Here is a 24,153-nt window from a genome sequence, read left to right as displayed (position 1 = left end):
TTCTCCTCTGTTACCTCAGGAGGCCTTTTGGCTCTTTCCTCACGTTAGCATTAGCATTAGCCACACGGGGACCCGACCTCCTGACACGGGGGATCAGGGGTCGACTGATGTTCCTTCAGCTCCGCGTCAAACATCCTTCAGAAGGTCCCACATTAATGTACAGAATCTATATGCAGCTTCATTCAGAGACGACCAACAAAATACGGAACGACAGAAAATCAAATGATCAGTTTTCACGAGGTTCCTCCAATAAAAAACTATTCAAGTGTGTGTGAGTCTGTGCGTTTGTCTCTCTGCTTGTTTGTGTGTTTGTTTGTGTGTTTGTTGCTGTGTGTGCCACTTCCTGTTTGCACTTTCTGTCTGGTTCCTGTCAATCAGCTAAAGAAGAAAGAGTCAAGGGAGTCTCAGACACGGGTGGACGCAGTGAGGATGCCGGGTTGTCATGGTAACCGATGCTGAGCTGGTCTGGAGTTTTTCACATTAGAAAGACGATTATCACCACTGATATGAAATCAAATGCTCGTTTGTGTTTGTTGTTTCTCGACCGCCGTGCTACTGGTAATGGCCGTGAGACCAGCAGTAGACTGGCCTACTGGGGCCAACTGTCACGATGGAGCCTGAGGACCTGTTAGATCAGGAGGATAAAGTTCCTGATTCAAAGGTCTCCGCAGCAGCGCGTGGGCGGAGCCTAAAAGTGGTTGAACTTTGTCAGAGCGTCCGTCAGTCTGTCGTGTGAGCAGCGGTGTTGCTGCGGTCCAGGAACAGACCTGAGGTGAGTCCAACCTTTCATTTATAGAGCTTCAGTCAGTATTTAGATCAACAACATGAGCAAACACGACTTCTGTGAGATCGTTTCCGTTATATTGACAGAATTATGGTCTGTTAGGTTGGTCAGAAGAGTTGAACATTAATGAAAGTTGCCTGATTTCAGAATAAACATGTTCAAATGAGCTGAGCTGCCGACGGCTGGGAGCCATTTCAATGTTAACTTCATTTGTGAAGCCCGTCTGACTGTGCTGCCCGTGTGGTAAACAGTGTTATCTTTTGACAGTGGTGGGCGGGGCTTATCAGCAACGCACAGATACCGGGTCGGGATTCCAGCCAGCAGATGGGTGAAAATAATTAGCCTTAAAAACGCTCTTGAAAGACCCAACCTGAAATGCAACTAATACTGAAAAACGCACAAAAATGAAACTAACACAATGATCGATTCTGGAGAAAATGGTGACCTTGGGGTCAAAGGTCACAACGGGTGAAAGAATGAAATATCTTTGAAGGCTGGTGGAGGTGAAACTCACTCCATCTCCTTCACATTGGTAAATAAGGATGCCACAAACAAATAAAACCTAATAAAATAGTTTGGGACTTTGGTTGAGACGAGTCAGTAAAGCAAGACAGGCGCCATAAACTCCGGGAAACGGACCTTTGGGCCTCAGGTGCTCCGCACTGATTGGTTCCTGGCATCTAACTGACCTTAACTGCCCTTTGATTGCTCAGTTAGTAGGTTCTGCTGCGAGAGCGGAGTCATGTTGACCTCTTAAACCCGTCACCAACTCTCCTCCTCCTCAGCAGGTCGGCACCCTCTGCCGTCATGGACACCCCCCCGAGGAGGTGGGTGTTGAAACCTCTGTCTCCGGTGCTGCAGCCCTCAGACCTGCGCACCCTTTCCACTGGTCCCGACTCCAGTCTGGACCATCTGGGCTTCTCTGCAGGTGGATCCTCAGAGGTGGCTTCCTCACAACAGGACCCCAGCTCACCAGAGGTGGTGTTTCAGGCCCGGCACATCACAGTTTATCAAGATGCAGTAAATACCAGCGAGGAGTGCCCCCCCAGCAACCCCAGCAGCCCCAGCAGCAGCAGCTCCGGTTCCCAATGTGGCTTCTACTCCTTTGTAGAAGATCCAACGAGCCCTGAGGCAGAGCTTAACGAAGCCTGGATGGTGTCACCACAGCGCCACGCTCAGTTGGCCACTCTAAAGATGGAGAAGGGATTCAAACTACAGACCTATGCCAACTACAGAAAGCCTCAGAGTCTCTTCTCAGAGAGCAATGGAGACTCTCAGTACCGAGTGGATCGCTACGCTGGTGTCGAAGCGCTTCAAGAAGAAGAGGACAAACATCTGAGGAAAGAGATCATCCGCAACCAAGCACCCAAAAGAAGCTTGAGGCCGCTCGAAGGTTCTGGTGTCACCTCCAGAACCCAACAGCTCAGTCCTGCTGAACCCAGCACCATCGACAGGGAGTCCATCAGTTTTACCGCCGCCCGGCAACAGTTCCTGAAGTTCGAGCAGGACCGGAAAACCTCCCTCCTGAGCCCTGTCAGCTTCTGTACAACATACGTGTCTCCACCGCCTCAGCCAAAGGAGAACCAGGAGAACTCGGCCCAGGCTGAAGAACCTCGATGCCAGCAGAGCAATGTGGTGGATGGACCGGACTCTGGTCTGAAGGGGCTTTCCATGGAGGCCGAAGGCGACTCCTCCAGCACGGGGAGAGCGGGCGCCGGCGGTTTAACAGCCAAATATGAGACGCCGATTGAAAGGGAGATACGGTTAAGTCAAGAACGTGAAGAGAACCTGCGACGGTCTCGAGGGCTGAAGATCAGCACTGAAGAAATAGTTGAGATCAAAACGAAACGTTTACAGTCGCCACTAACCCCCACCAAAGCCCTTCCAGGTCTCCATCAGGGCGTCCAAGTCCTGCAGGGGCACGACAAGCCAGAGCTGAACGAGCAGAAACAGCAAGATCTAGATCCAGGAGATCCAGAAAGCAGGGTGGACCTAAATGCTGAAGACAAGAGAAGAGGAGAAGGAGCTCAATCTGGAGACACCACAGACGTCTCATCACCCTGCTGTCCTCATCTACACACTGAAGACACAGAATTTAACATCAGGGTCTCAGACACCCGCTCTGTCCCTGAGGTCCAGGATACAAGAAGCTTCCACCCAGGTTCTGTAGCTTCTCACAGCTCTTCACCACCCATGCAAGCCATGGACACACCTCTTTCCTGGAGGGAACACCTGCAGCTCAATGGTTTGCAGTCCAGAAACGCAGGAGCTCCAAACTTCATTGAACAGGAGATCGAGGAGGTTCTGAAACGAGAGGAGGAACTGCAGGAGCTGAGGGACAGCTCCCCCCCACAGGTCTTTTCTCCAGCCCCCCTGGTGAATCCCAGAATAACTGAGGGTCATCTACAGCCAACAGGTACGCCGAAGTCCTGCAAACTTCATTTATTCTCACGTCAGTTGAAACGAGCGAATGTCGTCGATGCTACAAGCTAACGCTGCTCAAAGCTAAGAGTTGCTAACGAGGCTGCGGCCACGGGTCACACCAGTGATGATCGGTCAATCCGTGATTGATTAACCAATCAGTTGGCGCGTTTCCTGTGTCGCGTCTGTGTCACATGAATCACAGCGAATGAGTTACTCGCTGAGGTCCAAAGTTCAGCTGCACCTTCGCTGTCATTCAGTAATAAAGCGGTAACGACACCTCGGGCAGGTTTGAGTCGCGTCACCTTCTCACCTGTTCGGTCTCAGGTCAGGTGACTCTCAGCGCGTCCCATCGTCCCCCCAAGCGCATGTCCTCCATCTCCTTGATCACCGCACAGCCCTGGACCTCCTCCCCCCCAACGGCAACCAGCATCGGCGGGGTGCGGCCGGCGCCCCCTCCTGTCGGAGGTCTAACCGACACGCTGCTGCAGGACTTTGAGGAGAGACGGGCCCAGCAGAAGCTGGAGGAGACTTCAGTAAGTCAGGAAAGTTCTCCAGCTCCTTCCGATCTGCTGCTAAACCCTTTTTTCCTCTTCAGTACGCCGGAATCCTCCGACTGGATCACGTCAACCATGAGGTAAACATCCTGTTCCCCCTCCAGGGGGCGCTGCAACAGACCCCCAGTTGTTGTGCTTCAGCTTCTGTCCACCGAGCGGCCCCTCACCCCCCTCTCTGCCTGTGTGTGTGTGTGTGTGTGTGTGTGTGTGTGTGTCTTCAGGTGGTGGAGTCCACGCGTGTGGCTCGACATAAGAACCAGCGCGCTCTGCTCTGGGAGGCCGGCGTCTTCGCCAATCAGGCGGATCAATAAGACTGACAGGAGAAGCAGAAGCCAGGAGACGTGAAAACGATGTTTAACAAAATGTTTTATCACCCGAATAAAATGACTAATAACTGAAGGCCAGGAGGGTTCGTGCTGCCAGCTGGAGGGGGAGAGACGGTCTGGTTGCACCAGCTCTTTGCCAACCTGGGGACTGGCCAGGTGACCCCAGACCACCAGACTCCGCCCACCAGGACCAGAAAGGAAACACTAAAACTCACGGGCAGACGAGGTCCCGACAGCAGCAGAGTGTGTGTGTGTGTGAGTGTGTGTGTGTGTGTGTGTGTGAGTGTGTGTGGGTGTGTGAGTGAGTGTGTGTGAGTGAGTGGGGTGTGTGTGTGTGAGTGAGTGGGTGTGTGTGTGTGTGTGTGTGAGTGTGCGTGTGTGTGGGTGTGTGAGTGAGTGGGTGTGTGTGTGTGAGTGTGTGTGGGTGTGTGTGTGTGTGTGCGCGTGTCTTTAGGTGATCGTTTATGATTATGGACAATGTAAAAAACCATCAGGATCAGATATTTTATTTGATGAACTCATTCCAACATCATGTTTTTCAATATAACACAAATAAAGATTTTCAAACAGTCTGTCAACCAATCAGATCACACACAGACGTGCACACCTGGTACGTGTTTCCAGGGCAACATTATGGCTAAAGAAGATTATGTGCGTGTGTGTGTGTGTGAGTGTGTGTGTGTGTCTGGCTCCAGATCAGTCGTCACTGTTACCACAGAAACGGCAGTGAAGAGCGAACATTTGCAGAGCTGCTGCTGCGTTAGCATGCTAGTTAGCATTTGTCAAATGTCAAACCAGACAAACTGTGAAACACATTTTAGATTTTTCTTCCTAAAAAAAACAGGTGTGTGTGTGTGTGTGTGTGTGTGTGTGTGTACGGGGGGGGGGGGGGGGGGGGGGGGGGGGGGGTGTTAATAGTCCAGTCTGTTCTGATGACGGAAGCATCCGCGAATCATTTCCTGTTACAAACAGCACCAAAAAGAAACCATCACACACAGTGACATGCAACAACCATCAGGAAAACAACATTTTTGTCAACCAGTTTGTCATCTTCACAAAAATTTAAGTTGATTATATATCAATATTTTTAATTAAAAAAAGATTTAGACTTGATTCCGTTAAATATCTCACAACAATGATCACGAAACGTGTCAATCTGAAATACACCAACGAGCAAACAGTCATGAAAGCAACGCACAAGCATGCGGGGAGGATCGCCATGGCAACTGTATGCTCTCAATGGCTCTGCAATACAGAACAGACCAGAAGCAACTGTTCATGGGTTCGATGCGACCACGAGGAGGGGGAGGAGCCTAATCTCAGACAGACAGCTGAGCTTCCTGTGATTCACCTTTACATCCCAGTTAAACCAGTGGCCCCTGAATGGAGTCCAGTCCAACATGACCCGTCCTAGTGGACACGGACTGGGACGTGAGGCTGGTCCCGGCCAGGTGCTGCAGGTTTGTTCAGGTCTGCCTGAATCCGCCTCCATCAGTTGGGGTGGGGCCCCTTCAGGGAGCTGCCACCCCTTCTACACGCCCCCACGGACTCCCTGGGGATCCCAGTGGGAACTGGGATCAGTGCAGATTGTTGCGGGTGGCCAGCAGGGTGGTGCGGGCCCTGGGCGTCCCCCCACCCTTTACGCAGCTCGTAACGGGAGGGGGTGGGCTCCGGGTTCTCCCCCGAGGACTGGGAAGAGAGGCGGCCCTCCAGTTTAGCCACGGCGACCACCTGCACCAGGCGCGGCTCCGCCGTCCCCTGCGTCTTCTCCCGGATCTGGAGCCACTTGGCCCGGGTGAGGGCGCTCTTTGGAGACACGGGGGGGGGGCCCGCTTCAGGCAGCTGGGGGGGTCGGGGAGTCGCCACAGCCTTGGCACCACCGTGAGGGGCAGCTTTGTTACAGTTCGACGGCGCCCCCCGAAACTGAGCTGAGGGTTGGAACGTGGGGGTTGGTGACCCCCCCTTATCCGTCTCCACAGACTCCCAACCGTCGCTGTGCTCCGGCGCCTTCGCCGGCTTCCGCTTCCAGTCCGGGAGAAGCTGCTGTGGCTCGAAAGGTTCCAGAGGAACCTGCACCACTCGCAGGCGCCGCTGGGCCGGCTGGGAGGGTCGGGCCAGCTCGCCCGGCGGGGCGTCGGCCCCGCCCACGGCCGCGTTGGCCCTCGGCAGCGTGTTGCTGAAGGTCAACATGGTCTCCTTCGCCATTGGGCTGCGGGGAGCCAGCAGCTCCACGTCCAGGCTGGCTCTCTTCAGGCTCTCCACGGAGTCCTCTTCTCTGTGGAGCGGCCCCAGAACCTCCAGCTGGTCCCTGTGTGCCGGGGCCCCTGCTATCTCCTCACTGCTCCCTGCAGCGGAGGGGGGCCCTTTGTGGTACACGGACTCGTGTCCCCGCTCCGTTAGCGCCCGCAGCGGGTCTTCTTTGACCAGCGGACTCGGGGGAGCGAGAACGACGTCGTCTGAGGACTTGAAGTTGGCGACAGCGTGACGAGCCTGAAAAAAGACCGTATCTGTGAGGCTCCGCCCACGTCAGAGCGCCGCCGCCGCCGCGTCGTGCAGCTCACCAGGTAGACGGCGATCAGCGCTCCGATCAGGAAGCCCACGTACACGTCCGCCGGGTGGCTGCGGTGCTGAGTGATCTGGGTCAGGCCCGTCAGCACGGCGGCGATGGCGAAGGCGAACACCAGGACGGGCTTCAGCAGTTTGGTGCTGTCGGAGATGCTGGCGTCCAGGTAGATCTGAGGGGAGACAGACGGCGGTCACGCTGGCGCCGAGCGAAGCCACGAGAGATGAGGCTCTTACGGAAACAAACACGGCTGCGAAGGCCGACAGCGTTGCATGCTGGGAAGGGAAGCTCTTCCTGTCGGGACAGAAACATCAGTCAGTCTCGACGGCGAGCGCCGAATGTCGGCGGCCCCAGGCGGCGCCCGACTGACCTGGCGGCCATGATGGCGTGCTGGTCGTGGCCCGAGCAGATGTCCTTTGTGATGTAAGCGTTGCTGTCGCAGGAGGCGCCGGCGAGCGTGTAGTTGGGTTTACAGACCGTCAGGAAGAACGGAGCGTGATGACCCGTCGACAGCTGGATGATGTCAGTGACCAGCGCCGTCGCACACAGGCCGAACACGTGCACGCCTGCACAGACGGACGGGTGAGAGTCAGGCTGGCGCTCGCCTGGCACGCACCCGCGTTCTTGGGCGAACTCGCACCTACGAAGTGCACCGTCCTCCGCAGGAAGGAGTTGAAGCCGCAGCCGCTGGCTGCAGTGACACTTCCTGTCGGGGGGCGGAGCTTCAGTCTGTATCGCAGACAGTAGGTGAGACCTTCAACCAGCATGATCTGGTGCATAAAACAAACTCTTACAGCTCTGTGCGTGTGTGTGTGTGTGTGTGTGTGCGTGTGTGTGTGCGTGTTACAGCAGCAGCAGGTCCAGAGAACGCTAAGCTCAGCAGCATCAGCAGCGGGATCAGCTCCTCTCCTCCATCCACATACGGAAGACTGAGTTCCCTGTCGTGGCAACGAAAACCAACCTGAGCCGGTTGGAGGAGGTCCGTCAGCTCCAGGAAGTACAGAGATACCATCGAAGAGGCAACGATGGGAAGCTGCACACACACGCACACACACACACACACACACTGAAGCACTGACACATTTTAGGTGGATTTAAACTTGGTTTATTATCATCTCACCTCCACGAAATAAAAACATGGCAGCAGAGTCAGGCTGTGCTCAGAAGGTTCGCTCTTCATCATCTTTGAGGAGCTGATCATCATCATCCTGACTGGTTCCTGTGCACGCACGCGCACACATGCAAGCGCACGCGCAGGTAGCTACATTAATTTGCACATATTTATGATAAATAGTTGCCCCGACACCCCCAAAACTCAAATCTTCACATTTAATCTTCCATTTAGGAAGCTGAACATTTCGGCCACGAAAAGTTGGAAGGACATCAAAACACTGATGGAGCTCGAAAGTTCCGACCCGATCGCCTTTCTCTGTCACCATGGCAACTGAAGCGTGCACAAATTAAAAGTCAGTATGGCCATATGATGCGGAGAAAAACACGTCACCGACCTTATACCGACCTATAGAGCACAGGGGCTCCGGTTCCGCTCCATAAAAGCGAAGCTGAATCAGACCTGCAGTGGATCTGCTGGATGCAGGTGTGTGCGGACGGTCGTGCACGCGCTCTGATTCCTGTCCGGTTTTCAGGCTCCTCCAGCAGCGGGCCTGTCCCCACTAAACAAAGTCCACCGAATGGAGCGGCCCACTGCTACTTCGTGTTCTGGTTCCGTTAGTTCGGGATGAAGCTTCGTCCTGCCAGACACATCGCGGGCGCACTGCGGTCTCGGCAGCGCCCCTCTCAAATCAGCCGCTTTTCCTTTTCAGTGCGCCAATAATCTCTGCAGTACGGTAATGTCGCTGACGCAGCAGCAGGCTTCTGAATGTATGTATGACATCTATAGGATAACCTCCCTGCACCTACACGTATGGCATCTATAGGATAACGTCCCTGTACCTACAAAAGGCATCCAGATGCTGAATCTATAGATTATAACGAACTGTCAAAGCGCCGCCTGTTGGTGACAGCGAGCGCGCCCCGACGGACGTTTGTGGCTTGATTTGTCGATCGGTGCTGGATGTGGTGATTCAGGAGGTTACCTAGCATCAGCATCAAATGGGTTCTGTCAAAAACCACCAAAGTTATGGCTTGTTTATAGTTTTATTACAAACTGAAATACAGGAAAAATACAGTAAAACCTTAATTGTCACACATGAACCACACTCAGGACTGGCATCAGGTGCTAAACTGTCTCTGGAATGTGATGCCTTCAGGTGACTGTTGCAGTGATGCCTTCAGGCGACTGTTGCAGTGATGCCTTCAGGCGACTGTTGCAGTGATGCCTTCAGGCGACTGTTGCAGCGATGCCTTCAGGTGACTGTTGCAGCGATGCCTTCAGGTGACTGTTGCAGCGATGCCTTCAGGTGACTGTTGCAGCGATGCCTTCAGGTGACTGTTGCAGCGATGCCTTCAGGCGACTGTTACAGCGATGGCTTCAGGCGACTGTTACAGCGATGCCTTCAGGCGACTGTTGCAGCGATGCCTTCAGGCGACTGTTACAGCGATGCCTTCAGGTGACAGTTGTGGCGATGCCTTCAGGCGACTGTTGGAGCGATGCCTTCAGGCGACTGTTGCGGCGATGCCTTCAGGCGACTGTTGGAGGAATCCGCCTCCACAGTCCTCCACACAGACAGTTTTTGATCCAGCGCTGCTCCCACTGTTTCATGGCATTTGTTTTGTTTGGAGAACGGAGCATCGTCACGCAGCCGCACCTGAACGCACCACATCATCAACACCTGCCAAAGTCATGTGACTCCTACACTCAATGAAGCGGGAAGTAATAAACCAACAGCCCACAGCTGAGCAGCTCCTGTGGACTCACCTGGTGCAGGCTTTGCTCTCCTCCGTGGGACACACCCCCATATGAACACAACGCAGGTTATCCATCTTCTGAGAGCCAGGACTCCTACACACACACACACACACACACACACACACACACACACACACACCTCTGAGGTTTGGTTCACCTGAGCTGATTCCGGGTGCAAATTCCAATTACCTGTTGAAGAGCTCCAACGGGGCTGTGGCGCCTCCTCCTGACAAAGACGAAGCCTTGCCAAACTGCAGCCTGAGCGGGTGTTTTCCCTGCAGCTTGCCGATGATGCCGTCATTAACCGGCAGCCAGTCCATACTGGGAACCAGCAGCTGACTGGGCAACAGGCAGCACTCGTCTATCAGACTCTCGTCTGGATCCTGAGGGGGTCCATCTTCCCGAGCTGCGCGAGAGCAGAGGGTGAGTGAGTGTGCATGTGGGAGCAGCAGGGTGCGGAGCAGCATCTTACAGCAGAGCCACAGCTTGGTGAGCAGCCTGAAGAGCAGCTGCATGCTGTCCTGGTTGTCTGACATGGCGGTGAAGGTGGGCAGGCAGCCGGGCTTGAGCAGACCCCAGATCCTGATCATCACCAGCATCTCCCTCAGCATCCCCAGAGACGCCCCGTCTCTCATGAAGCCGAACCCGGGCCGGACCATCGAACCCTGTGGCGCAGGAGAACACAGGTGTGTCACATTATCCTGAAACCCTTCACACGTCAGGCGTCGCTGCCTCTTCGTGTGTTTCCCCCAGTTGTTCCTCAACCCCCTCAGGTTTTTGGAGAACTTAAGTGTGAGAATAGCTTGCCTGGTTTGGCAGGTTGGCCAGCAAGTACAGAACAAAGTCTCCCACCCACTGGATAAGCTGCTGCAGGGACTGAAGCGGGGGTCCGTCCAAGACAAACTCCTCCGTCTTTAGATTGATCATCACCTTATCGATCTCTGGGGAAGAAGCAACCATGAATGATTCAGACGGGGAACCTGCAAGAACCCAGCTGGCGTAATAACGTCGAGCAAATCGGACATGTCCTCCCAGAATCTCACCTGTGTCTGTGTTCTTAGCACAGATCTCGCTCAGTCGGTCACCTGGACTCTTGTCAGGTGTGTTGAGGACATGAGGTCTCAGCAGAGACTTTAGAGTGGAGCTGATGGCGATGAGCAGCAGCTTGGCGTAGAAGTCACAGGCGCGAGCCGCTGTTGCCGTGGAAAGTTTGCAGAGGGATGCCTTCACAGCCAAAATACGTGTGGCCAAAACCTGAGACAGACACAACAATGGGGACAGCAAAGGCTAAGCATCATGGGAAGTGTAGTTCAAGTCCGACTATTTGTAAAAATACAGCAAATCTTCAGTAAAAGTGACACATTTCCTGTTTTTTGGGGGGAGAAAATAAGATATTTCACAGAATGTGGATACTTATAAATAATGGCAACAGCATTATCTGGGATGTAGGTACATCAGTACTGACTGGAGGCGTTATGCTGGTTCATGTTGCTCAGTTAAGATGAGCCTACTTCAAATAAAGTGAACTTTTGGATATTTCCAACAAGCAAAGCTCATGTCTGAGAGTTTATTTAACTGAAAACTATGAGAGAGAGGCTGAAAATTAGTTTACTTTCAAAAGAGGGGCACTGCAAAGATGTTGGCCTTTCACTGCATTACAGAGATCAGCCTGCCGTTTCCCATCATGCCTTGCTGACCTGTTGTAACGCCAGGTTCTGCCTCATGTATTCCTCGTGCAGCTTCTCCACTAGATTGTGGACCATGGTGGGCTGCACGTGTAGAAGAACGTCCCACCAGTCGTAACCCGTCACCATGCAGTACTCCAGCAAAAACAGTAGATGGCGTAATGTGGTATTCATTTCCAGCACCTGGCCCATAGATGGCGACACTCGCAACATGTAAAGCTAAAGACAACACAATAAGATGAAGCAAAGGCTCAACCTCGATCATGTGCTGCAGGGTTTTTTTGAGTAGAAAATTCCAAACGAAAATGTCACCTTGCCGTGGTTGTCAATTCCAGCCAGAGCCAGCGAGGTCCAAGAGAACTGCAGAGCCTTGAAGTGGACAGCTGGACTTCCAGTTCTTTGTCGTTTGATGGCAGATTCGTCTCCAGGTCGCTGACCTGTTGAGGCAGTGGAGGAGCCATAAAAGACCCCCATAGTGTGCAGGGAGAGGCGGTGAAGGATCTGAATGCTCCCATCGTTAAACGCCAGAGCAAGACCTAAAAACACAGGTCAAAATCTGCCGTCAGTACCAAAACATGCAGCGACGACATTGTTCATACACCCCCCCAACTCAGAAACCATCTGACTGATGCCTGACAAGTCAACCAGCTGCAGTCTGTCAATACAAGGATTGATCCAAACAAGGTGTCAGGACTGCACTATCACTGCTGTAACATCCCATCATAATCACACAGCTGGACACTGCACTGGAAAAAAAGCATAATTCTCAAAAGCAGCACGATCTGACAGAGGTGCAACTTGGTCAAGACGCGTGTTCTCTATTTAGCTGAGCGTGTTGCTCAGACTGTTTCTCAATCACGGTGCATTTTGGGATGTACTCAGTCCTCGAGCCCCTGAAGGTTCCTCAGACTGGCTGTTTGTTAGCCCGGTCCTTAATCTGGACCATAACACTCCCAGCTGTTTGACCCTCCACCACTGCAGCGGTTCTCACCAAGTCCGGGGCAAAACTTGGTGTCTGTCGCCACCTTTAGGTCGGTGTTGGAGATGGAGATGGGTAATTTGGGCAGAGCTACAGCGGACACTCGTTCCAGATCACTGGTGGTTGTCAGGATCCTCCACTTCAGGATGGTCGGCTGCTTCTCCCCAACTGCACAAAAGTGTAATGGAACACTTGAAGGCAGCAACGTGTCACAGCTTGACCCAGTCCGGCGAGTCCAAGCTCTTACCAACTGGTGAGCGGTGCTGGAAGATATTGTTGACAGGAAGCCCTTCCTTTCTTAGAGACCAGCACTCCACAATGCTGCCATTCTGATTGGACGCACACAGGAGGACCTACAACACACAGGTTCTGTTATGGTTCTGCTTCTACTCGAACCCTCTCGCGGATCTCTACAGTTCTACTAACAGTTCAGTAAAACTTTCAGACTGTTCTGCATTTTACATGTTATTGCTCTACAGCTGCCCCTACTGGAGCTACTTGGTTGTCATAGTTACCTGCTCAGAGTTCTCTCTGGTGAGAAACTTGAGGTGGGTCACAGCGGGGTACTTGTCTCTTCTCAGGGGGTCAGTGGTGCAGCGCAGAAACAGCGAGGGCAACAGTTCTGTGTCGATGCGACATTTCTCATTCACCACACTTACAACCACCTGGATACACAAGACACGTGAGTCCGGTGTCGGAAGCAGTGCAGCAGCTGTGATCAGGCAATGGTCTGACCTTGTAGAACTGGACCGGGGATGAGCTGCTTCCATCTGAAGCTGCCACTACAATGTTCCCTCCTCCCGTGAAGGCGATATCAGCTAAGGCCACACGTCCTCGCAGGCGGCACAGACTCTCGCTGGCCGTTAGCAGAGTGCCGCCTGGTTTCAGCAGTGACACAGTGACCAAACCGCTCACTGTCACAGCCAGCCAGCCCTCCATGGGTTTACCACCGAACAAAGTCAAAGATGGCGAGAATTTTACCCGAGAAAACTTCTCCCCGAAATTTGTAGAGCCAGACTAAAGCAGATGAGAAGAGAGACAAAGTGGACTGTTGACGTCACACCTTCCGCTAGTGAACTCAGGTGAGACGCCGCATGTTCAGTCAGCATTACCATCTCTACATGCAGAGCGAGCTTCACGCCGTTGTGCAACCAGGTCAGAGCTACAATCGGATCTCCGTCCACAGAACTCAACAGGATGTTCTCCCAGCTGTTCACCAGGTGATCTGACATGGACCAACATTTAATCTGGCCATCGCCGTCTGCCGACAACAGTCGTGATCCTGCACAAAGAGAGAAAAATCCAAGAAAATATGCGAATGACAGAAATGTACACAACAGCAAACCAACAGAACAGGCAAACAGCAGAACTAGAAAAGGCTTACCGGACTGGTCCCACTCTAGACAGGAAATGACCTCAGTGTGTCCAGAACTGATGCAGTAAACATCCCAGGGGTGCTCAGTGTCAATGATGTGGATCATGTGACTAATTTCTGAGAGAGACATAAACAGAGAGAGAGACGTGGTATTTCAGTTGTGAATTAAAAAAAAACCCAAGAACACAGGTTAGTAGATTCTTCTGGTGATCGATCACTTTTAGGTAAATTACTTCCTGCACACAGACTGAAGGCTCACTCACAGGAGGCAACCATATTGTGCTCTTGCATATTTGCCCCTCAAAGTCCTGATTATTTGGCTAGTGTGGGTACCAGGCGTGCAGGTGGTCTCACATACACACAAGCACAGTCACGTAGCCAACACACAAAGTGTGGTCGTTACTTTTGAACCACTTGAATCTCCGCCTTTCACAGTTGACAAAACTAGATGCATGCGAGGGTGACCTGTTCTGGAAATTTAAGTAAAATAGAAAAAAAAAACAACTCTTTAAACTGTGAGCCATATTTCCCCTCTGCTGCAATCGCACACAAACAGTTTTAATGACACTGTTGTGCCACGTGTATGTGACACATCAACGAGGTGTCAAAGGCGAGGAGACAGCACGTGGTATGGGACAACCAGCACTGGTGTGAGTGCAGCCTGAAACAGGAGAAATTAGTGACTCCGTGCTGCCATTTACCTTTGTCTTCATCATCATTCTTCAGGTCTGTGGTGAAGGCCACCAAATTCCTGCAGGACCAGGAACAGACGAGTGGGATGGATGGGCAGTGTGTACACTTTGGGCGTTTCTCCCACTCACACACATAAGCCAGTTCCATGATGAAACCACAGAAGTGGAGTCAAAAATGACACCTTAGATAGAAGCAAGAAATTACAGACACCAATTATTATACTGCACAGATTTAAGAATACAGTGAACAGAGAAGTTTTATAAGCAAGTGTGTGCATTGATGGAGTGGTTTCTGAAAATTACAAAGATCTTTAATTGCAATTAAAACAATATTAACTCAAGTCTAAATGATATACAGTCACCCCATTATATATCGTTCACGTCACACCCGTTCACAAACCACCTATTTTAACATATCAATTTGTGATATTAGTAAAAAATGACCTTAAAAAATTTCTCAAAGTTTGTGGGAAGATGAATATATGCTTCAAAAGTGCAACGTAACTACATATAACATTTGAGACGTGTGCTTATTATATGATCACAGAATCTCGTTCTGTGCTTCCACTGTTGTTGTGTTAGCTTGTTAGCCGGTATTAGCTTTCCGAACACTACATACAAAAACTCTCGAAAACTGCAAATTTTAATGTTTAAAATAAGTCACGGCTTAGAACATTAAAATGTCTTAGATAAGTAGTGATATTAACAAACCCCTAAAATGTGTAGACTTTCAGTCATCCAGGTCTTGAACACCTTTCTTGATTTCATTCATATCCAACTTATGTCAGGACCTCGAAAGCATCACAGCTGTCTTTTTATATGCCTGTCTAAAAGTCCAGAAGCCCGTTAATACAACAACTACTACAACTACTGCTACTAATAATAATAACAATAATAAGAATATTAATAATAATAATTATTATTATTATTATAGAGAGTAAATACCAGTTAGAGAAATAGAGAGAAATATTTGCATGTAGTCTTTCCTGCTTATTTTTGTAAACTGGGCGTCTTGTAGTTGTAAGGCATGTAAGTTGTACGAACTGCTTGTTGGAGTTAGAATTATTATTTGCATGTTCCAGTAACATGTTCCAGTAGACGGCGGTAATTGGACGACTGTATGGTCAACAGACAACAGGCGGCCAAACCCCTGTTGGCACGTGACCCCTATTTCCGCTTTGGTTGTACTTCCGCCCTGTACAGTAGCTTATTGCTCTAAGTTTGCATTAGCCTTTGCTATCTTGATTTTATCTAAAGAATTGAAACGGAATGTTCTGTTTTAATTTTAGTCGTCAGAGACCGTGTAATGGCTGTTTAACTAGTTAACAGTTTAACCAAGGTTAATTGCTACCCCCCTTTGGTGTAATCTTCCAATATTATCGACGACAAGCTGCTAACCAGCTAGCTCAGCGTTTATGAATGTTTGTTGTCTGATGAAAACAACAATACCAAGACTTTAGCATGAACACACCGGTGGACTAAACGACAGGTAAGACAGCTGCCGGTTAAACTTAGTTAGCTTCGGCTTCATTAGGAAAGATATAAGCCGCTTTAGCTGAAGAATGTTTGCGTACGGAGCCATAGGCCTCGCACTAGCTACTGTCACCAATATGGTTTGTATTTACTGCTCATAATAGACAATTATTTTATTTAGACGTTCACGCCAGGACTATTCACAGTCATAGTTGTCACAATTGTAATAGACTGAAGATTTTCACACTGTAGAGAGAAAGAGTTTTTGTAGCTGTAGTAGACGAGATTATTCATATTTGCAGTAGACACAAAGAGCATCTACAATCATTTGCTACTATTAATCGAGACTATCAAAAATCATAGTAAAAAGTAATCTTCAATGGGGTTAATCGGATTTCTGAGTGCGCAGTGACACCGTCATTGTGCGGGTCCCCCTTTGGCTGCCAAAACATCCCAGACAGAGCCCCGAACCTTCAGTCCCGGTTCCATGTGCTCCCCACGTTAGAGATACGCAGCTGTGCTGTAAATAAAAGGAATCTGCACCAAGGGCCACCTTCCCTCGCTTTATTATCCAGTCCTGAGGCTCACCTGCTCACTTGTGATCTGCTATTGCAGACTGAATCCCCCTCGGTCTGGTTGGCTTAAAATTCAGCCTACTATTGTTACTTTTGATCCAGAGATCTGGTCTTCATTCAGATGAATTTTGGAACTGTACGTGTAATCTAGTTGACCAGGCGGATCCAGCTGTTCCCATGTTTGATCCGTATTCTGGGATGAAGCTTTTGTGTGTTATACTGAATTACACGAGGATCATGATGAGATCAGGAGGTGTTTGTTTGAACCAATGTTGTAGCTCCAACTGCCAAATGTCCAATTCAGCAACTGAGATAAACTCCACCTCCCTTTGATAGAATCTATTATTACTTGGGAAACTTTTAGTTGCAAATGTTACAGGTAATTAAAAACAAATTAAAATGCTTGTTTGAGGTGATTTTCTTTCTCCCGGAGCTGTTTGTTTAAGTTGAAGCTGATGTTGGCTGTTGGTTTTAATCAGCCACTGTCATTAATGAAGGTTCTGATTCTGTCTAACAGTGGTCCACCTCCAGCTGACCTGAGGTCAGATTTTCCTGCCCTCTGAACAGACATGCTGACCTAGAATCAGCCGTGAGTGTGTGCAGTCTGAGCCAGCTAATCTGGAGATCATGTCTGAGAACCAGGCAAATGACAACATTCCAGTCAACAACAACATGGGCCCCAACAGGATCCGAAACCCCAACATGAACCAGAACCCCCTCATCAATGTCCGCGACCGCCTCTTCCACGCTTTGTTCTTCAAGATGGCTGTGACGTATGCCCGCCTCTTTCCACCTTCCTTCAGGAGAGTCTTTGAGTTCTTTGTCCTGCTCAAGGTGAGAACTCATCGAAAGGAAAATGTGTTAAACTCTCTCCATCAGCATTTCTGACACCTGCTGGATGTTTTAGTGACCATTTTGTGGATTTGCCCTGTGAACTGGACTCTGTTCCCACTGGTCTCCACAGGCGCTCTTTGTTCTCTTCATCCTGGCCTACATTCACATCGCCTTCTCTCGCTCGCCCATAAACTGTCTGGAAGTAGTGAGAGAGCGGTGGCCTCGTGACGGGATCCTGCGGGTGGAGATCCAGAAGAACTCAAGCCGAGCTGCCATCTTCATGCAGTACTACGACTCCACGCAGCTCGGGGAGGAGATGGGGCCGGAAGGGGGAGAAGGTGGTAGTGGGGCGGGGATTAGCTTGGCTGCATTATGGGATGAAGAGGAGAATGAGGAGGAGTTGACCCTGGAAGTGTTCGACAACAGCTCGGTGCAGGTGAGGCGTCGGTGCTGAGCCGGAATTCTGAGGGAGAAAGTGAGAAATAATCTTGTTTCTGTCTCTCTGCTGCAGTTTGAGCTGGACTTTGAGCCTCGCCTAAAGCCGCCGCTCAGACAAAATGTTGGACGAGAGGGCGGATCGGGGAGAGGAGGTGGGGGGGTTAATGACAGCCGGGACGTCTCCTTTACTCAGACCACAAAAGGTAGGCGGTCGCTCAGTGCCTGAGCTAAAATGATCCCTTTTGTGGAGGTCTTCACTGCCTGGTCTCTTCTCGTCCAGGAGAGGCTCTTCTGGACATCTGAGATATTTAGATTTACTAAATTAATCCAGTATTTTCTCAATTCTATAGACAGTTGAGGGTCAGTTTTCAAAAAGCCCAAATTTTTCGCCTTTAGTGTGGTTTTGCTGATATGATATCCTGCTGTATGTGGCGTTTGAATGGTGTGTGTGTGTACATGCGCGTGCATTTTCTCCAGGAACGTAGATTTCTTTGTAGATGTGTCAATGTGGATGAGACGTGATTGTCTTTGCTTTAATCAAACAGAAGAAAATAGACACCTCATGGGTTTAAATGTGTTTTTTACACCTTGGTGGTGTTTTTGTTTTGAGCTCCGTCACTATGCACAATAAAGTTTTTGGAATCAGCCATTTGGAATGTGCAGTATTCCGCTACATAGAGTCAGAACTGTTATAAAACCTCTTAAGAATATTTCACCAATAGCTCCAGGCGTGACTGAGACTGTCTAACGTCTGACACACGGATGCGCCGCTCTGATCTTCTCCAACATCACATCTGCTGTTGACAGTGTGGCCTCATGAGGAATACATCGTGGAATATTCCCTGGAGTACGGCTTCCTGCGCTTGTCTCAGAGCACCCGTCAGAGGCTCAACATCCCCGTCATGGTGGTCACGCTAGGTGAGACGAGCGCCGGTGTCTGCGGCACCGCGTCCGTGCCGCTCTGACGCGTCTCTCTGTGCATTCAGATCCTGTGAAGGATGAGTGTTTCGGCGACAGCTTCAGTCGCTTTCTGCTGGACGAATTTCTGGGCTACGATGACATCCTGATGTCCAGCGTTAAAGCCCTCGCCGAGAACGAGGAGAACAAAGGTTTGGCTCGGGCCCTGTTTGGGTTTTAACCTCGAAGGTGTTCAAATGCAGTAGAGGAGTCGAGTTGTGACAGTTTGGATTTGGAAAAATATGAAAAATATAGCATAAATGCTGCTAAAATCAGAGGTTCCTGGTCATGGCACCAGCCAGAGCGAGGACCAGATCAAAAAGCTTTTATCTGCTTTTGGTGTCTTTTCCAGGCTTCCTAAGAAATGTGGTCTCTGGAGAACATTACCGCTTCGTCAGCATGTGGATGGCCAGAACCTCGTACCTGGCTGCCTTTGTCATCATGGTTATATTCGTACGTACTGAAAGCGGATGCTCGCATGAAGAACCTTTGACTGAAAGTTCTCCAGATGTTCCTTCGGCTGCCGTTTTCACTTTGCTGCCTTGTCTTTCAGACGCTCTCGGTCTCCATGCTCCTCAGATATTCTCACCACCAGATCTTCGTCTTCATTGGTCAGTATTCACCCCAACACCAGTCCAGACCAACACAGCTCAGAACCATTTGTGTTCAGGTCCCAAAGACCAAAAGAGAACATTCCAGCTGGTACTTTGTCCTGGTCTTGGACTTTAGGCTGGTTTAAATTTTTAAGCAGATTTTCAAAACCCGAGGTGATGAAGATGAAAGCATTTTGGTTTGTACAGTGACCACAGACAGAAATGCCACGTTCCCGTCCTCCGTTTGGACTTTGGGAAACATCTGGGGCCTCTCTAGTTGCTCACGCCCCCAGAAGGTCTAAAGCGTATATCTGTAGACCGTCAAGCTTCGCATGGTTTTGCCTAAATTTGGCTGAGTTTAATTGTGCTTTGCTTCATTTGGATCAGCTGTACGTTGACCTGATCTCGATCTGCTCCCTCAGTGGATCTCCTGCAGATGTTGGAGATGAACATGACCATCGCCTTTCCAGCAGCACCGCTGCTCACTGTCATCCTCGCCCTTGTTGGTAAGCTCATATTCTGAAGGTGTGAACCTTCACAAATGCCTCCATGTTCCAGAAGGACAGATGTGGCGGCCAGATGTGGCGGCCAGATGTGGCGGCCAGATGTGGTGCCTGAGATAAATGGCACTCAGCCAAACGTCCACTCTGTAATTCTGTTTTACTCATCTGGCCCCTCAGTCAAAGCCGGTTTGTCCCCCGTTGCTTAGGCAACGCTGCTGTGGATGGTTTCAGACTGTCCACCGTCAGACTCCTACACTGAGGTTCTAGAACAGGGTGCCTGATTGGCCCATCGCCAAGGTGCTGTGGTAGATCGCATGTCACCGTCCCGTCACTAGAGGGATCTACAGGGCAGCCAGTCACATGACATCTGAATTATGGTGACACGTGCAAACAGCGGCTCTACGTGCAGCAATGCTAACAAGCTAGTCAGTTTGTTACCGCTAATTTTGTGCTCTTGTTTTTTTCTCTCAAACTTAAGAAAGAGTATTAAAATGAGCTGGACCGAGTAATAAAACGTATCACTTCCTACAGAATATGAGGCGGATCTTTCTGACCACAGTGGTGTTCTGGTGTGGTCGCACATCCGAAAGTGCAGTTGCCTCAGCTGCCAGTCTGCCATCGCAATACCATGAAAGGAAATGTTGAGCAGCGTTTCTACCTGAGAGACAGGAAGTGATGCAACATACAGCAGAAACTGCAAGAATCCTCTAAATAAACACAACAGGTTGTTCTGGAACAGGCGAGCTCATGTTTTCAGCACGTGAGCTACTTACAAAATGTCAAAAGTCAAAGTGATCCACCCACCAAAAAAAGTGTGGGAATTTCCCAGCATGCTTTGTGGTAGCAACCTTTGTGGGTTGAGGTTGGTGTTAACCCTGTTTTTGTTCGTTGTAAATTTTATCTTTTGCAACTTCCAATGTTAGTGTTCTATTTATTGAGTTCTGGTTGTTGATGTATTTAATTACTGTTTGCACCTGCACACCATAAGCCAGGTGTGTGATTGAAGACCTCCCTTCGCTGACGTGTCTTCAGTTCAGTGTTTAATTAAGTGTCTGGATGGACGTAATGAGCATTGTTCTAGAAGGTCTCTCGGCTTCCAGCCCCTGGTTTCCTTTGCGTGTTTTCCTGAGCGCTGCTGACATCGGCTGCTGTTTCTCAGGCATGGAGGCCATCATGTCGGAGTTTTTCAACGACACCACAACAGCCTTCTACATCATCCTCATCGTGTGGCTCGCCGATCAGTACGACGCCATCTGCTGCCACACCAACACCAGCAAACGCCACTGGTTGAGGTGAGTCATGTCGGAACCGTACGGGGATTTTACCGTTGGCGTCCAGACTGGAAGCCTCGGTGGCCATGGACTGAAAGAACCACCCTCTGTTTCAGGTTCTTCTACTTGTACCACTTTGCCTTCTATGCCTACCACTACCGCTTCAATGGTCAGTACAGCAGCCTGGCCCTGGTGACCTCCTGGCTCTTCATCCAGCACTCCATGATCTACTTTTTTCATCACTACGAGCTTCCTGCCATCCTGCAACAAATCAGGATCCAGGAGATGCTCCTGCAGAACCAGCAAGCGGGCCAGGCGAACCAGACCGCCCTGCAAGACAACCTCAACAACAACCACAGCGCTGCCGTGGCTCCTCCACCCGGGACAGGACCCGCCAGCAGCTCGCAGCCGAGGGCTCAGACTGACCCCCTGCCCGCTGCCTCACCTGGGGCCCCACCTGAAGGAGGGGAGATGAGGTCAGAGCTGAACTGGGTCGCTCAGACGGCAGCCATCATCGCTGAAGCCCTGTCCAATCAGCAGGCACCTTCAGACTCCCCTGAGGAGGTCTCCGGAGGTCCGGGCGCAGCAGAGGTTAGCGGAGGAGCGGGGAACGAGCCAAACGACGTCGCCTCCGCAGCAGGAAACTGTCATCCAATCAGCGGGCTCCCATCGGAGGAAGCAGGGCTGCTTCACACACACTGCCCCCCATCGCAGAGTTCCCCGACAGAACTGGACTCCACAGCAGGAGAGCAGAACTCCGCCCTCTAGAACCTGCGTGACGTCATCATGGCGCCGTAGTGGCAGAGCGCCCGAGTCTGGCAGTCGGCCGATCCTCCTTCATCTTCGTTGTAATCAATATTTGCTTGGTCCGGCGTGCTTCAGAGGCTGGGAACCCCAGGGGAGTCCCAGTCGACACCCACCTGGAACCCCAAGCTGATGAACTGCTCAGCTGATGGCTGTGAGTGGGGACTGTCATGTGACCTTAGTCAGCCTTATAAAAGTCATGTGACGACGCGGTCAGGTGTCGCGCCATCACGTAGATGTCGGCACCTGCAGAAAACACTCCCAACACTTTCCTGCAGGACGGTCCTGCTTGTTGGAGGCTGCCAGGAGAGAAGAAAGGAAAGGACCGGATAGTTGTGATTGCATAGGTTTTGTTGTGCTTATCATATATCTGTCATATAAAGAGAATATCAGGCTGTGACCTGAAACACTATCTAGACACACACATACACACACTTCTGCTTGGTTTTAATTCTGGAGGCCAAGGTATGGCTGGTGGTTGGACTGGTTATCCTGTCAGCGAATGCCTTATCAATAACTGTCCGACCTTCTGTTGACTGTGGATGTGCAATAATGTCACCTGTGTCACGGCGCCCTCGTAGTGGCTCCCGTCATCGTTGGCCTTAATCACCAACCAAAGTAAGAATGATTGGAACAGGCCGACCGACTTATATTCAAACTATCTTTTCTTCCGCCTTCAAAGATCCTGTTTTTAAATGGGGGCTGGTTGAATCCTGACGTCGGGGATCAGAACGTCACGACCCGTAAAGTAGTTGCTGAGCTTGTCACCTGAGCTCAGCGGTGATCTACTAGCATGAACCTGCAGGGATCCCTGAGCTGAGGGTGGGGTCGGAGAGGATCCCCCAGATGTGTCCTGCTGTCACACAGAGGAGTCGTGGGACTCAGGTGGTGCCCTGCTGCCTCTGAACACCCCCCCCCCCCTCGCTCTCATTTTTGTGCTATACTAAAAATCTCAAATAAATGTCTGATCACCCCAAAGGTGGATTTGTCTGTCATCATTTTTAGATTTGAGTTCTACATAAATACAGATGTTTTACCAAAGAATCATCACGCAGCACAAAAAACAAGCAGAACAGTAAATCACTATTATATCACTATTGTAGTGGTCATTACATGCAAACTCCCCCAGAGACCTTCAAAATAAAAGCATGGTCATTCTGGAGAGAAGGCAAAATGTCTTCAAGAGAAGAAAAACAGAAAACCGACCTTGACAACTCTGACCTGGATGATCGAGACTCCCTCAGTACTCGTGAAACTCTTCATGCTGTATTAACAAGAAAAAAGACTTTGGTAACAAGCAATTTTGGGAAGGATGAAAACATGTTGGTGACATTCATATCTCAGATTTTGGGCCAATTCCCAGTTATCACTCGACGGTCCCACTGCAGGCTGGTAGCGCTCCATCCCAAGATGCTCTCTACGGAGATTCTGATGGAGCATTTCAAGGGTCAGCCACAAACAAACAAACAAACAAACACACTCTGGAGTGGAAACACATGAATCGCACAGATGAAGGTATTAAGAGGCGACAGTGTTTATTCCAAATTTCCAGATGTGCTTAATGTGGGGGTGATGCTGCGTGGGTGATGCTGCGTGGGTGATGCTGCGTGGGTGATGCTGCGTGGGTGATGCTGCGTGAGGGTGATGCTGCGTGGGTGATGCTGCGTGGGTGATGCTGCGTGAGGGCGATGCTGCGTGGGGGCGATGCTGCGTGGGTGATGCTGCGTGAGGGTGATGCTGCGTGGGTGATGCTGCGTGGGTGATGCTGCGTGAGGGCGATGCTGCGTGGGGGTGATGCTGCGTGGGTGATGCTGCGTGGGTGATGCTGCGTGAGGGTGATGCTGCGTGGGGGCGATGCTGCGTGGGTGATGCTGCGTGAGGTGATACTGCGTGGGTGATGCTGCGTGAGGGCGATGCTGCGTGGGCGATGCTGCGTGAGGGTGATGCTGCGTGGGCGATGCTGCGTGAGGGTGATGCTGCGTGGGCGATGCTGCGTGAGGGTGATGCTGCGTGGGCGATGCTGCGTGAGGGCGATGCTGCGTGGGCGATGCTGCGTGAGGGCGATGCTGCGTGGGTGATGCTGCGTGAGGGCGATGCTGCGTGGGTGATGCTGCGTGAGGGTGATGCTGCGTGGGCGATGCTGCGTGAGGGTGATGCTGCGTGGGCGATGCTGCGTGAGGGTGATGCTGCGTGGGTGATGCTGCGTGGGTGATGCTGCGTGGGTGATGCTGCGTGGGTGATGCTGCGTGAGGGCGATGCTGCGTGAGGGTGATGCTGCGTGGGTGATGCTGCGTGGGTGATGCTGCGTGAGGGTGATGCTGCGTGGGTGATGCTGCGTGGGCGATGCTGCGTGAGGGTGATGCTGCGTGGGCGATGCTGCGTGGGCGATGCTGCGTAGGCGATGCTGCGTGGGTGATGCTGCGTGGGGGGGGATGCTGCGTGGGCGATGCTGCG

General features: G+C 51.0%; 4 protein-coding genes across 8 annotated transcripts; 2 read left to right on the top strand and 2 right to left on the bottom strand.

The window, feature by feature from the left end:
- Positions 1–617: 617 nt before the first annotated feature.
- Positions 618–4,660, top strand: misp (mitotic spindle positioning). Of its 2 annotated transcripts, none has more exons than XM_029828157.1 (5): positions 618–772; positions 1,573–3,200; positions 3,533–3,741; positions 3,804–3,842; positions 3,984–4,660. In XM_029828157.1, exons 2-5 carry the CDS (start codon positions 1,592–1,594, stop codon positions 4,071–4,073), a joined length of 1,947 nt encoding a protein of 648 aa, XP_029684017.1. In that variant the 5' UTR covers positions 618–772; positions 1,573–1,591; the 3' UTR covers positions 4,074–4,660. The 2 variants fall into 2 exon arrangements, with proteins under 2 accessions (XP_029684017.1, XP_003977546.2); XM_003977497.3 differs by having other exon boundaries at positions 629–772; positions 1,570–3,200.
- Positions 4,661–4,972: 312 nt separating this feature from the next.
- plppr3b (phospholipid phosphatase related 3b) lies at positions 4,973–8,501 on the bottom strand. Of its 4 annotated transcripts, none has more exons than XM_003977496.2 (7): positions 7,772–8,501; positions 7,499–7,684; positions 7,292–7,421; positions 7,022–7,217; positions 6,888–6,945; positions 6,650–6,823; positions 4,973–6,578 (listed from the first exon to the last, which is right to left on the bottom strand). In XM_003977496.2, the coding sequence occupies exons 1-7, from the start codon at positions 7,856–7,858 to the stop codon at positions 5,580–5,582; spliced, it is 1,830 nt and encodes a 609-aa protein (XP_003977545.2). In that variant the 5' UTR covers positions 7,859–8,501; the 3' UTR covers positions 4,973–5,579. The 4 variants fall into 4 exon arrangements, with proteins under 4 accessions (XP_003977545.2, XP_029684020.1, XP_029684019.1 ...); XM_029828160.1 differs by lacking the exon at positions 7,499–7,684 and having other exon boundaries at positions 7,772–7,870; positions 8,160–8,501; XM_029828159.1 differs by lacking the exon at positions 7,499–7,684 and having other exon boundaries at positions 7,772–7,870; positions 8,171–8,501.
- A 288-nt stretch (positions 8,502–8,789) lies between these two features.
- med16 (mediator complex subunit 16) lies at positions 8,790–15,066 on the bottom strand. Its single transcript, XM_011618666.2, has 16 exons — positions 14,963–15,066; positions 14,261–14,433; positions 13,569–13,676; positions 13,297–13,466; positions 12,920–13,201; positions 12,700–12,849; positions 12,432–12,537; positions 12,197–12,352; positions 11,518–11,741; positions 11,218–11,424; positions 10,564–10,774; positions 10,328–10,461; positions 9,993–10,185; positions 9,710–9,926; positions 9,530–9,613; positions 8,790–9,419 (listed from the first exon to the last, which is right to left on the bottom strand). The coding sequence occupies exons 2-16, from the start codon at positions 14,397–14,399 to the stop codon at positions 9,293–9,295; spliced, it is 2,508 nt and encodes an 835-aa protein (XP_011616968.1). The 5' UTR covers positions 14,400–14,433; positions 14,963–15,066; the 3' UTR covers positions 8,790–9,292.
- A 336-nt stretch (positions 15,067–15,402) lies between these two features.
- On the top strand, positions 15,403–22,677 carry tmem259 (transmembrane protein 259). Its single transcript, XM_011618665.2, has 11 exons — positions 15,403–15,740; positions 16,817–17,133; positions 17,264–17,569; positions 17,645–17,774; positions 18,379–18,489; positions 18,558–18,680; positions 18,881–18,981; positions 19,082–19,139; positions 19,544–19,627; positions 20,784–20,916; positions 21,012–22,677. Exons 2-11 carry the CDS (start codon positions 16,927–16,929, stop codon positions 21,661–21,663), a joined length of 1,905 nt encoding a protein of 634 aa, XP_011616967.2. The 5' UTR covers positions 15,403–15,740; positions 16,817–16,926; the 3' UTR covers positions 21,664–22,677.
- Positions 22,678–24,153: the final 1,476 nt, after the last annotated feature.

The sequence above is a fragment of the Takifugu rubripes genome, chromosome 20 (genome assembly GCF_901000725.2).
Source record: "Takifugu rubripes chromosome 20, fTakRub1.2, whole genome shotgun sequence".
In the NCBI taxonomy this organism is placed as follows: domain Eukaryota; kingdom Metazoa; phylum Chordata; class Actinopteri; order Tetraodontiformes; family Tetraodontidae; genus Takifugu; species Takifugu rubripes.
Note: the sequence above shows the minus strand (reverse complement) of the source record. Positions and strands in the feature narration are given on the sequence as shown.